Genomic DNA, 11,908 nt, shown 5'->3' on the forward strand with positions numbered 1-11,908 from the left:
TAATCCTATTGGCCTGCTCATAAGGCACAAGGTGCATTTGTGTCAACTGCTCGCTCATTTCTCGTGTGAGCTGCTTTATTCCCGCATCCAAGTAATGATCTTCATAACGTGGACCAAGTACAGTCACAAAGAAGTGCAGAGGATCCGAATAGCTCTGGAGTGAAACGTGTGCTGACAGACTCTACGAGTCTGTGCTTAGAAGACGCTTTAGTGAATAACATCTGCTACAGATGCATCGGAGAAGCTGGTCTCTTTAGTTAGCTGCTCGAATGGGGCAAGAAGAGAAAGAATGCTCTCCATTAAGACCCACTGGTGTGGAGTGAATGTCGTGGGGAGCTCGCGGTCTGCGGTATTGCAAATAATTATCCGTGGGTCTTTCTCAGATATATTGAAATACGTTCACACCGCAGACAAGTTGGCACTTTCAGACTGGCCCGCGCTGGCCGCGTATTATGCCTGAATCATCATATCCTCCTGTTTTTTTTGTTTTTGTGTCTTTTGGCCACAAACCGTGAATGCACTTTTGGGACATTTTTGGTGGACGAATATTTGGTGCCTCCCTAGTTAAAATGATGACGTCCAAAATTAACTTTTTTTTTCCCATTGTGCAATATGCCCGTATTACAACACTTAATTTCCAATACAAACATGTATTTGTGTGAAGCGGTCTGCTGTGTCACAATGACAATAATTTACTTTCACTTCAAAACTATTTTCAGGTCACATGATCTTAGCAAAACCCTTTTTGTTATTGGGTTTTTATTATCGGCATTACATAATTATGCTAATATTGACCCAAAAAAAATCACAGATCTTATGAGAAGTCCATAATGATGCCACATGACATTGATGGCCTCACCTGCGGTCACAACTGGCCCATTGGCTTTTGGCTGACGGGTGATACACTCAGAATGGCTTGAGATGTTTTTGGCTCCCCCTTCAGTGATTTCACAGCAAGTGGATGACGCCACTTCCATTGAGCTGATGTTGCAATGACAGATGAGTAACTTAGTATAATTATAATCAGCGGATGACAAATGAGGAAAGCCAACAAATCATTCATTAAACTGACTGATCTTGAGACATACCTAAAATCCAACACAATCAAGCACTAAATGGCAGCATGTAAAAGCACAACACTGGGATGTATGTAGTGAAACATCCAAACTTCCAATAGCAGCAAGTTAAAAAAACAAACAAACAACAAACAAACAAGAAACGAAGAAGTCCAGGTACTAGGTTGCTATTCGTAATGTTAAAAACAGACATATTCATAGCCACAATTAGCAAAGTAAGCGCCTCCTTGTGGGCCTTAATGCCACCAAGTGAGGCCACCGTGAGCACTTAACATGTCAAGACATTGTGATGGAGAAAATAAAAATAGCATTAAATAATATAAATGTACGGAGCCCCTAAAGGGACATGGGGGGGGGGGGAAAAAAACGAAACGATATCTAAGACATTTTGCCACACATACATACAGGGTAATACATTAAAATAACACAAACAATCATGTACAGTACGTACGGTTGGGAAATCTAAGATACCCGCATGTCATGCGTGACATGTGTACTGTATATATGGTGAGCATTTAATTAATGTAGGATACCTCAGTTCGACACAGGAGGGCACTGTCCCTGCCCTTGCATCACGTCTCACTAAAGTAGTTATAGAGCCCGTATCCACCAGGAACCAAGACCAGTTGGACAGCTCCGTACTTCTTTAGGACCTTATTAGTATTACGTTGTCAATCGACTTTATTGGTATCACTCCCGGAATTATTAACCCTTTCAAACCATGAATATGACGGTGAACATAACACAAAACGATTACAATACGTTGAAATAAAGTACAGAGTGTATAAACGAATAAGTATGCTAATCAATATCTGAAAACCACTCGTCTTTTAAGACATATTCTCATAGCGTATGCTCAACCGATAGCTATCGGCTTGAGCAAGCAAACTATTATGATGGCGAATACCAATCCAACACAATTTTGTTTTCTTTATTTTGATATTTTCTAGAGAGAAAATATATCTCTCTATGGCGTATACATTTCGAACAAACGTATAATTTATTGATTTGTTATTGTAACTTTAACGACATTACGTAAATTGAACGCACGAGACAATGCTGTTGAATGCTACAAAAGAAAACAACACAATAGAGAATAACATTATATTGAATTTAAAAAAAAAGAACATGTACCTGTTAGTGATTTGTTCTTATTCGTTTCTTCTTATTATAATAAGTCCGTTCTCCGCTGTCGCTTCGTCTTCTCAAACTCATAACAGCTACTCGCAAGTCCGCGCGTCTCCGTTTCGTGAGAAATGAACAGCGAGCGAGACAGAGAGAGAGACAGAGAGAGAGAGACAGAGAAAGAGAAAGAGAGAGAGAGAGAATCGAGAGAGACTACTTTTGTAGTTGTTATGTAAATAACTGAATGTTAATCCTAGCAAAAAGAAGCAACTCGGTATACATTTGTTAGAAATCGCCAAGTTCTTATTAAACAGTCAGACAATAACAAAGTATTCCGTTTTCTAAATGATGGCGTAAATGTCAAGAAAAGTTAAAAAAAAGTCATGTCAAGTGAAATAAAATTAGCCTTAAAAAAAGAAAACTTAGAAAATGTTTTTATTCATAAAATTTTTTAAAAAAGCCAAAAGTTGAATGCATTAATATGACATTATTTGAAACAAAATATTTCATTTGTTGGAGATCATTTCCAAAAATATATATTTCATTTGTTGGAGATCATTTCCACAATGAATGACTGTTGCCCCCCCCTCCAGCGGTAGTAAGGAGCTGCAGAAGATTCGGTTTAATGCTGCAGAGTGCGCTGCTGCCGCTCTCGAAGGTCGCGAGCGTATCACTTGTAGAAGTGGTAGAAGAAGAAGCTCGAACGGAAGTAGAGGAGGAGACAAAACAAAGAGCAACATCTGCATCTGCATAATTGTAACTGAAAATTACGCTGATTTTTCGTCATGGTGAGTCTATGAGGACCAGCACAGGTGCCGAACGGGATAAAATCCGATTAAATTGACGCAAGAATTTTGTTTTGCGGTTAGATCTGTGTGTAGCGGTTCGTAAATCTCAGTCCGCAGCTGGATGTGGATCGACATGACCCCCATCTGCATACATATTAGGAAGAAAAAAACAAGATAGGATCCTTTCCTTCGTTCAAATTGCTTTACATATCTAAAGGTAGTCTTAAATAGCCACTCCATTTTCTGGGATTTAAAAATATCCAATTATAAATTACTTTTGCTTTGTTTGGCGTACACATCTCCTCTTAATTCTAGTGATATCTATCCAGCTTCACTTTTCCAGCTAAATTCAGGTTTCCAACTTTAGGTTTACCTCGTTTACGCCGTAATGGTGAAATGAGGACTTTGTTCTTTGTGTTTCAGTCTGATGAGGTGGGCGGAGTAGAGCACGGCGCACCGGATGAGAAGGATGAGGAGCAAAGAGAGGAAAAGGGAGGCTATAAAGATGGAGAACGAGGACTTACAGTAGCGGTCGCAGCAGTAGGAAGAGCACACGGCGATAAGGGAACAAGTTACACGCCTCTTTATTGCGTCTGCAGGAAACCAGACATCAACTGTTTTATGATGTAATCCAGCATTATTTAATTTGAATGTATACGTAACCGTTTCACGATGTAAAACCTCTGTCTCTCTCTCTGTCCCCCATGTGTTAGAGGGTGTGACAGCTGTGCCGAGTGGTTTCATGGAGACTGTATCGGAGTGTCAGAAAAGGCAGCTAAGTCCATTCGTGTCTGGTACTGTCCGTCCTGTAGAGGTCAGTAGCGCTCTCTTTTTGGCTTTTTGACGTCTAGCTTTGGGCTAAGCCTTAGCTGTGTGTTATGGAAGTCCAGCGGCTCTCAATTTTTTTTTCCCGTCATGCCCCCTCTTGGGGACAGAAACACTGTATGAGTGGCTTCCATCTAGTGACTGGAGGCTTGTTATCGTTCAAGCATTACTTTGAGATATACTGTGTTTGTTGAAACTGTGTGTTAGCTCCATTAGAGTTGGCTGTTTTTTAAATAAATTGTTTTAGCTTGGTAATTGCCATTATTATCCCTAGTTCTGCTGTTAACACTTATTGTGTTCGCTATCAGCTGTGTGCGTGTCAAGTTTATATTTATTTATTTTTATTGTCAATTACTATATTTGTTTTAGCTGTTAATACTTTGTTAGTAGCTAGCTTTCCTAAGCCCCGTTGTCTGTCTGCAGACAAAAACACAAGTCTGGAGATAAAGTACCGTCCAAAGAAAAATAAAGAACAGGAGGAGAAAGAGGTTGGTCCAGAGATAGATGACATGTATGATGAAGAACAAGGTTCCAACCCCCAATCTAGGGCTGACAAGAGGCGTGTTTCACAGGTACAGAAGTGACCTGTCTAACTTGTGCTGTATTTAGTAAAAACTATAGCCCCTCATCAACAGTTCGAGTTTTTTTTTTAATCCGTGTCTATATCTTTTTAGCGTTTATTCTCGCCCACTTTTTGTTTCAGATCAAACGTTCTGCGCGTATGTGCGGGGAGTGTGACGCTTGCCTTCGGACAGAGGACTGTGGTCAGTGTGATTTTTGTAAAGACATGAAGAAGTTTGGAGGTCCAAACAAAATTCGACAGAAATGTCGTTTGCGCCAGTGTGAGGTCCGAGCACGGGTGAGTCCTGAAACAACGAAGGTCAGAACCTTGCCTCTGTTTGTTCATTTCAGGGGTGTCAAACATATGGCGCAAAACCGTCCCGCTTAGGGTTTCAATCTGGCCCGCTTGATGAATTTTAAAAATAAAAACGATACACAAACACTTCATATTTAAGAAATGTTTTATAAAATATTATTTCGCTAAATATGAATATTTATCTAATGTGGGGTTTTTTTGCACAAAAACAAAGGGGAAAAATACAGACATTTAGATTAGGTTTATGGTTATGATTGAACTGATCCAGCCCGCTTCTACAGTAATTTTTGAAATATTGAGCACACCTGAATATAAGCCACACCCACTTTATTAATTAATAAACTTTTAATTAAATAAATGCTTTTTTTTAAACAGTGCCTGTAAACTGGTTACACGTTAGCTCTTTCCTGCTTTGGAGCTCCCGACCATAGTTGGAATGCATTTAGTGATCTGCTCCAGATCCAAAGCTAACATTAGCTAACGTTAGCTCCCGGGCTAACTCCCTCTGCTTGTCTGTAGCAGAGGTAAACAGAAACAGGGAAGTTGGGGTCTTTATTATCAGCCCCACCAAGCACAACTGAACATAAACAGTGTTTTAAGCTAGCTCCTGTATAACCAACTCACGCTTCAACATGACAGGGCTCAAACTGCTCTCAACTTTTGCTACCGTTCTTACGCGCCCCACACACATAGCCATTCACAGACAGACATACTAGTATAACACACAGTAGCCTACCAGAAAAGTCATTGCTAGCGGTATGAACTTCGCTAGCCTGTAAAACTCCATAAATTAGCCGCATCATTGTTTAAGCCGCAGGGTTCAGAGCATGTGAAAAACGTAGCGGCTTATAGTCTGGAAATTACAAAATAAGTTTGACACCCCTGGTTTATTTGCTGCGTCCAGTCCGCAGTCCATTGTATTATCACAGACTCTTGTCTTAAAGCATATAGATTTTGTAAAGTTTAGACTGTGCTTGTCCGCATACAAGTGATGAAAAGATGACATGATTGTTTTGTTTGTGCAGAAGATGCTTCGAATCAAAGATGAGGAGTTAAGTCATAGTAGTTACGGCAAGGGGCGCAGTCTATCAAAGAGATGGGCAGAGGAGTACATGGAAGAGGACGAACTAGAGGAGGAGGAGGAGGAACCAGAAGAAGAAGAGGAGGGATTTAGTGAGAGTGAGCTGGAGCTGTATGAACAGTACAAAGCAGCAGGATATGTTGACCTGGTAGGTAAAAATGTAATGAATGTAATTAATGAAGTCAATCAAGTCAAAGTCAAAGTACCATCTATAAATTTACTTGAGTAAAAGTAAAAAAATACTAAATTTAAAATTTATACTGAGTAAAAGTTACTTAGTTTCTTTAAATTACCGTATTTTCCGCACTATAAGGCGCACCTAAAATCTGAAATTTTTTTCAAAAGCTGACTATGCGCCTTATAATCCGGTACGCCTTATATATGGATCAATATTGAGCCGCGACAGGTCTCGCAACTTACGGTAAGCAGCCACCGACTCCATTTTTCCCCGTAGAAGAAGAAGTGCGCGGTGCATGCTGGGATATATTAAACAGCGATTCATTTTCATTTGTGTGTTTGTGTAAAGACCCTGAAATGGCTCCTATTAAGATACAACGCAGAGTTTAAACTCAAGGCGATCAGTCACGCAGTAGAACACGGAAATAGAGCAGCAGCAAGAGAGTTTAACGTTAATGAATCGATGGTGCGGAAGTGGAGGAAGCATGAGGATGAGCTGCGCCAGGTAAAGAAGACTAAACAAAGTTTCCGTGGCAATAAAGCGAGATGGTTACAGTTATTATGCTATTGCTTTATTGTTATTGTTTTGCACTTGTTATTGTTTTTGCACATTACGAGTGTCACTATATTGTGATTGCACTAACGTTTAATTTACCGTAACAGTATCAGACTGTTTTTTGCGTGTTGACTGAATGGAGGAAAAGTAAAATGTTATAGGTGCGCCTTATAACACGGTGCGCCTTATAGTGCGGAAAATACGGTACTTGTGCCATAAAGGATACAGTGATACATCCAATCTGCAACTAGTTGTTTTTAATCAACAATTAAAAGTGGCATAAGTTGAGAATTCTCTCATCCATTGGAACGCTTGTACAAACCACCAAAGGACCCTTAAAAAAATGACTGACTAAACCAACCAAACTCATAGTGTCAGGCACTATATTCAGTCTCAACTATGTCCAGTCACACCATATATATATATAAATATAGGTGAATAATAATAATAATTTTTGTATTTCACATATGTTCATTCCTCTTACTTCCTGTGGCGGCAGGTTTGGCAAAGCGAGGAAGAGGATGCTCAGGTTGATGCTCTGAGGAAGAAGGCGGTAAAGGTGAAACACGTTAAGAGGCGAGAGAAGAAGCCCGAAAAGAAGGTAAACGACAGAGATGATGTATTTGTTTATTTGTCGGGTATCATGATGTATTTGTTATGTCTAACTTTCTGTTTTCCGTAGAAAACAGTGTCTGTCCCAAAAGAAGAAGCAAAGCCTCGGCGTCATAAAGCCAAACAGCGTCACCGTGAGCGCGTGCGACACAGTGAGCGCTCAGTAGAAGGTGGAGTCAAAGATGTAGGCGGGGCCATGAAACAGTGCCTGGGTCCTGGATGTGTGGAAATGGCTAGATCAAACTCTAAATACTGTTCTGACGAGTGTGGAATGAAGCTTGCTGCCAAGTAAGTTAGGGTTGAATTGCTTTTAAATTAATCTCAGACACAAACTGACCACACGAGGCAGCCTTGTACCAGCTGCTCCCCCGTCTCCGAAAGCTAAAATAACGATTTTCTCTTTGGTGTGAGAGATTGAGAGTGGTCAAATACCTGAGTTTTTGTGTTGTTTACACAGATAAGATCATTGTTTTATCACAGCTAACGTTGCTAATCATATGCTTACATCAGTTGTCCCTTCTTTATTCTGTTCTATACGTAAACATTTTTCTGAAATTATGATTTGTGCTCTTACACAACCCTTTCTTTTTCTTGTTTTTTTTTTATGCCAGAATCTTTTATTCTTCAGAATTTTCCAGCTCAGTTTCCCTTGTCTTTCTTTGCCCTTTGGCTACTATGTCTGTAATTGACCTTATTTTAGCTGTGTTTGGCATGGTATGTAAACTTTTTGTGGTGTTTTGGCTGATGTTCTTCTTCTATTTTGACCTAACCCTACTTTTTCTGTCTCCTTTATAATTTACTTATCTTTTCCTCTTTTACTTTTTTTTAACTATTTGCAGTATTTTAGTTTATGTTCTAAGATGAACAAGTGACATTGGCCAGTTATTACCGGTATCTTGTGACTGTCAAAGGCAGAGTCGACGTATTACATGTCCACCAAACTATTTGTAGTATTTTAGTTTATGTTCTAAGATAAACAAGTGACATTGGCCAGTTAGTACCGGTATCTTGTGACTGTCAAGGGCAGAGTCGACGTATTACATGTCCACCCTCAAACATTTTTTAAACATTCCTTGAAATCGTGTAAAATGTCTTCACTTTCTCTCTCTCTCTCTCTGTCACAGTCGTATCTATGAGATCCTACCTCAGAGGATCCAACAGTGGCAGCAGAGTCCCTGTGTAGCAGAGGAAATGGGGCGTAGACAGCTGGAGCGAATCCGGAGAGAGCAGCAGGCGGCCAGGCTTCGCCTCACACAGATGGAGAAACGGTTTCTCGAGCTGGAGGGAATCATTGCCAACGCTAAACTGCAGCACGTCCAGCAGCAGGAGGAGGTGTGAGATAGGAGCCCAGACTGGGATTTATTTAAGAAAGAAAGAAAAAAGTGAATTATTTGTCATTGTGACACACCAAACGAAATGTGTCCTCTGCTTTTAACCCATCACCAAAGTGAACAGTGGGCAGCTTTAAGCTGCCCGGGGAGCAGTATGTGGGGGACAGTGCCATGCTCAGAGTACCTCAGTGGTAACTTGACAGCTGGTGGACTCAAACCTGAAGCCTTCCTGACCCAAGTCCGCTTCCTTAACCACTAGGCCACCGCTGCCCCAGACGTGGGCAAACGTTTTGACGATGGAGCGTCCGTGTGGACTAAGATAAATGACGTGTAAAAGTCATGCATAAAGGCTAAAATGTTAGAATGCTTCATTATTTTCTACACCATCTAAAGGGGAAATGTGGGTATTGCATGGAAAATGCAGAAGTTCATCTAAAGGGGAAATGTAGAAGTACAATGATACTATAAATAAATTATATAATTTGGAAAAGTTTGGCGGGCCAGATTGAAAAGCTGAACGGGCCATATCCAGCCCCTGGGCCTTAGTTTGCCAATGCCTGATTTAGTAAAACTGGTTAGACACTGTTCACAGGTCTGTCTATCTGTCTGTGACTCTGAACTGCCTATCTTTGTCCAGGTGACAGAAGGTGATGGTGAAGACACGGACCTCCAAATCTTTTGTGTGTCTTGCAGCCACCCTATCAATCCTAAAGTGGCACTAAGACACATGGAGAGGTGCTACACTAAGGTTAGCACAAACATCACATCAGTATCTTTATGTACGTAGCGTTTAGCTAACAGATGTTTGCTAAAAGTGTCTGACTCTCTTTTGTATCTCTGTCCCACAGTTTGAGAGCCAGACGTCATTTGGGTCCATGTACCCAACACGTATAGAGGGGTGGGTCTTCGGTCTGTTCCTCAGGTGATTGTGTATGTACTGTATCTTTGTGTCTCATCTGTCAATCTGTCTCTCAGAGCCACCAGGTTGTTCTGCGATGTCTACAACCCTCAGAGTAAGACATACTGTAAAAGGCTGCAGGTCTTATGTCCTGAGCACTCCAGGGATCCAAAGGTTTGCCTATCCTTTCCAGATTTGCCCTAGTTTAAAAAAATGAAATCCAACATACGAGGATTTCTTTGTCTTCCACCGAAACAGGTCCCAGCTGACGAGGTGTGTGGCTGTCCACTGGTCAAAGATGTCTTTGAGCCGACAGGTGAATTCTGTCGCATATCCAAAAGGAAGTGTAACAAACATTACTGCTGGGAGAAACTGAGACGAGCAGAGGTGGATCTGGAGCGAGTACGAGTGGTAAATGGTTTGAATTGCTCCATCGACAACAAACACTCACAGACTTTGTAATGGCAGGGACTGACCACATGGTGTCTGTGTCACCGTCTTACAGTGGTACAAGCTGGATGAGCTGTTTGAGCAGGAGAGAAACCTGAGGACAGCCATGACCAACAGAGCTGGACTGTTGGCTCTGATGCTTCACCAGACTATTCAACATGATCCGATCACAACTGACCTGAGGACAGCCAAGGACAGGTAGACAGGTTTAGACAGACAGACAGGAGAAGATACATGCACACTTTTATACGTACCTGTGAAAACACTAAAAATGAGATTTCTAAAACAAACACAATGCATCAAACTAAGTTCCAGCCTTTATAACATCAAGAGAATATATATATAAATATATATATATATATACATACAAACTTCCTTTGTTTTTTCTGCAGTGGAATAATATGGAATAGTGTGCAGCCTTTGTGTAATGGGCATCTACCTAAAGCTGCACACTTAGCTGTTGCTGCAGTTCTACTTCCTCTGTTCTTTTCTGTGAGTCATTCATGTTGTTGGCGTGAAAAACATAATCAGTGACTAGTTAATATCAAGCTGTAAACGTCATTGTGAAGCAGCAAAGTTGACTAGCACATTAGTTTATACAACACTAAGCGTGTGTGTGTGTGTGTGTGTGTGTGTGTGTTTTTCAGCACCAGCTTTACAGTATTAAAAGAAAAACTCAATCCGTCAGTGCAGTAAGCCCAATGAACATTTTCTTTTAAGTCCACCATGTTAGCTTTTACTACTTTTTACTACTTACTTGTGCATACGTTTTACATGGTAAGCTAATAACTATTGTATATGGTTTATATATTTCACATTATCATTCCATAGAAACAAAATAAACAAACTCCACCCCAACTTCATTTTCCTCAGTTTTTTGTCTTTAATACAGAATGAATGTTCCAACAAAGACAAGTAAATGTTTGGTGTGAGTATAACGCACTCACATTAATTAAAATTAAATAAATGGAATTTATGGAATAAGTAATTAAAATAATAAAATGCCTAACCTATATTTATAAGATTTCTTGAAGGGAAATAAAAAAAATGGATTTAATTTTTCAGAACGGCTTTTATGCTCAAAGTATTAAAAAAGGAAATACCACCATTAGGAAAACAGTGGAGAAGTGATCATTTCATGGGGACATGGGGATCCTGTCCTTTATAAATCTGTATTTTTTGTTGTTTTAATTGCTAAATAATATTTTCAACAATTGTTAAATTGATTTAAAGGCACAATTGCCGTTGAATTAAATGATTATTATACAGGATTTCCTTCTATATTTTTGTTATAAATGCATTTTATTCAAATGTTTTGCCAACTAGTGGAGGTTTAAAGTCTGTATTTTCTTTATTAAGACTGATGTACATATAAGTCGGAGCGCAATACAGTTTCAGACTAAACGTAATATTTACTTTGAGATTTATTTTGAAACTATTGTTAATCGCGCGATGTCGCGCAATGTGACGTCACCCAAATGACGTAGTATAGGAGCGACAGTGCCTTGGCGTTTAGGGGAGGAAGAGAAAAAAACTACTATGTTCTGAGTAAAAAGGAGACGTTACAGTAGGGCGAACTGTTTTACAGTCATTTGCTTTTATTTACATTGTTTTTCATGTTTAATTTGTTTAAGTTAAATTCCAGGAAGGCAAGAAGAAATTAACGTTTTTGGTAGGAAGTGAAAGTGTTTACGCGTATCGGACAATTAACCAGTCTTATTTTCATAATTTCTAGCAAAAGGCGGCGCTAAATAAAAAAAATGACTGTTGTTAAGCACCGTTAAGACCAAGAAGAAGATCTCGGGAAGTTTTCAAAAGCAATAAAAAAAGGGAAGACAAAGAAAAAGCAAGTGTGTTTTTGTTTTATTGTTCATATACCCCTTCAGAAATTTAGCGAAGAAGATTTCTGGTTAACCCAGCTACCACATATGGAAACATGAACTGCACCAGGTTCAAATAAATTCAACCCTACTTTAATTTAATCTGTCCTGATTGGATTCCATGTTATAATAGTTACAGTAAACATGTATTGTTACACCTGAGATTAACATGTAACCACACTACCATTACTGACAACAGAAGTATAAATCACTTTAAATTAAAATTGTTTTA

At 39.6% G+C, this 11,908-nt stretch overlaps 2 protein-coding genes across 5 annotated transcripts in view; one reads left to right on the top strand and one right to left on the bottom strand.

Annotated features, from left to right (window-relative positions):
- Positions 1 to 2,367, bottom strand: part of LOC103384380 (myoD family inhibitor) — a 7,243-nt gene extending 4,876 nt beyond the window's left edge. For both annotated transcript variants that reach the window (XM_025059590.1, XM_017035790.2), the window contains exons 1-2: positions 2,211 to 2,367; positions 860 to 981 (exon numbers count right to left, since the gene is read on the bottom strand). In XM_025059590.1, coding sequence (XP_024915358.1) covers positions 860 to 977 — 118 coding nt within the window. In that variant the 5' untranslated portion in view covers positions 978 to 981; positions 2,211 to 2,367. The remainder of the gene's footprint in view (positions 1 to 859; positions 982 to 2,210) is intronic.
- Positions 2,368 to 2,812: 445 nt separating this feature from the next.
- cxxc1a (CXXC finger protein 1a) lies at positions 2,813 to 10,653 on the top strand. 3 transcript variants are annotated; one of them, XM_025059580.1, is made up of 14 exons: positions 2,813 to 2,989; positions 3,071 to 3,206; positions 3,413 to 3,615; positions 3,703 to 3,803; positions 4,518 to 4,694; positions 5,717 to 5,920; positions 7,005 to 7,106; positions 7,188 to 7,405; positions 8,242 to 8,449; positions 9,086 to 9,196; positions 9,297 to 9,346; positions 9,424 to 9,520; positions 9,605 to 9,757; positions 9,852 to 10,653. In XM_025059580.1, the coding sequence occupies exons 4-14, from the start codon at positions 3,732 to 3,734 to the stop codon at positions 9,996 to 9,998; spliced, it is 1,539 nt and encodes a 512-aa protein (XP_024915348.1). In that variant the 5' UTR covers positions 2,813 to 2,989; positions 3,071 to 3,206; positions 3,413 to 3,615; positions 3,703 to 3,731; the 3' UTR covers positions 9,999 to 10,653. The 3 variants fall into 3 exon arrangements, with proteins under 3 accessions (XP_024915348.1, XP_008316102.1, XP_008316103.1); XM_008317880.3 differs by lacking the exon at positions 3,071 to 3,206 and adding an exon at positions 4,238 to 4,386; XM_008317881.3 differs by lacking the exon at positions 3,071 to 3,206 and adding an exon at positions 4,238 to 4,386 and having other exon boundaries at positions 2,814 to 2,989; positions 4,518 to 4,673.
- The last annotated feature ends 1,255 nt before the right edge of the window (positions 10,654 to 11,908 follow it).

Source organism: Cynoglossus semilaevis, chromosome 10, assembly GCF_000523025.1.
Source record: "Cynoglossus semilaevis isolate Cse_v1.0 chromosome 10, Cse_v1.0, whole genome shotgun sequence".
Taxonomy (NCBI): domain Eukaryota; kingdom Metazoa; phylum Chordata; class Actinopteri; order Pleuronectiformes; family Cynoglossidae; genus Cynoglossus; species Cynoglossus semilaevis.

Excerpts from the sequence above, each read along its gene's own strand:
- cxxc1a (XM_008317880.3), top strand. Across the intron at positions 3,616-3,702 it reads GACATCAACTGTTTTATGAT|AGGGTGTGACAGCTGTGCCG; the intron begins GTAATCCAGCAT and ends CCCATGTGTTAG. Across the intron at positions 7,107-7,187 it reads AGAAGAAGCCCGAAAAGAAG|AAAACAGTGTCTGTCCCAAA; the intron begins GTAAACGACAGA and ends TGTTTTCCGTAG.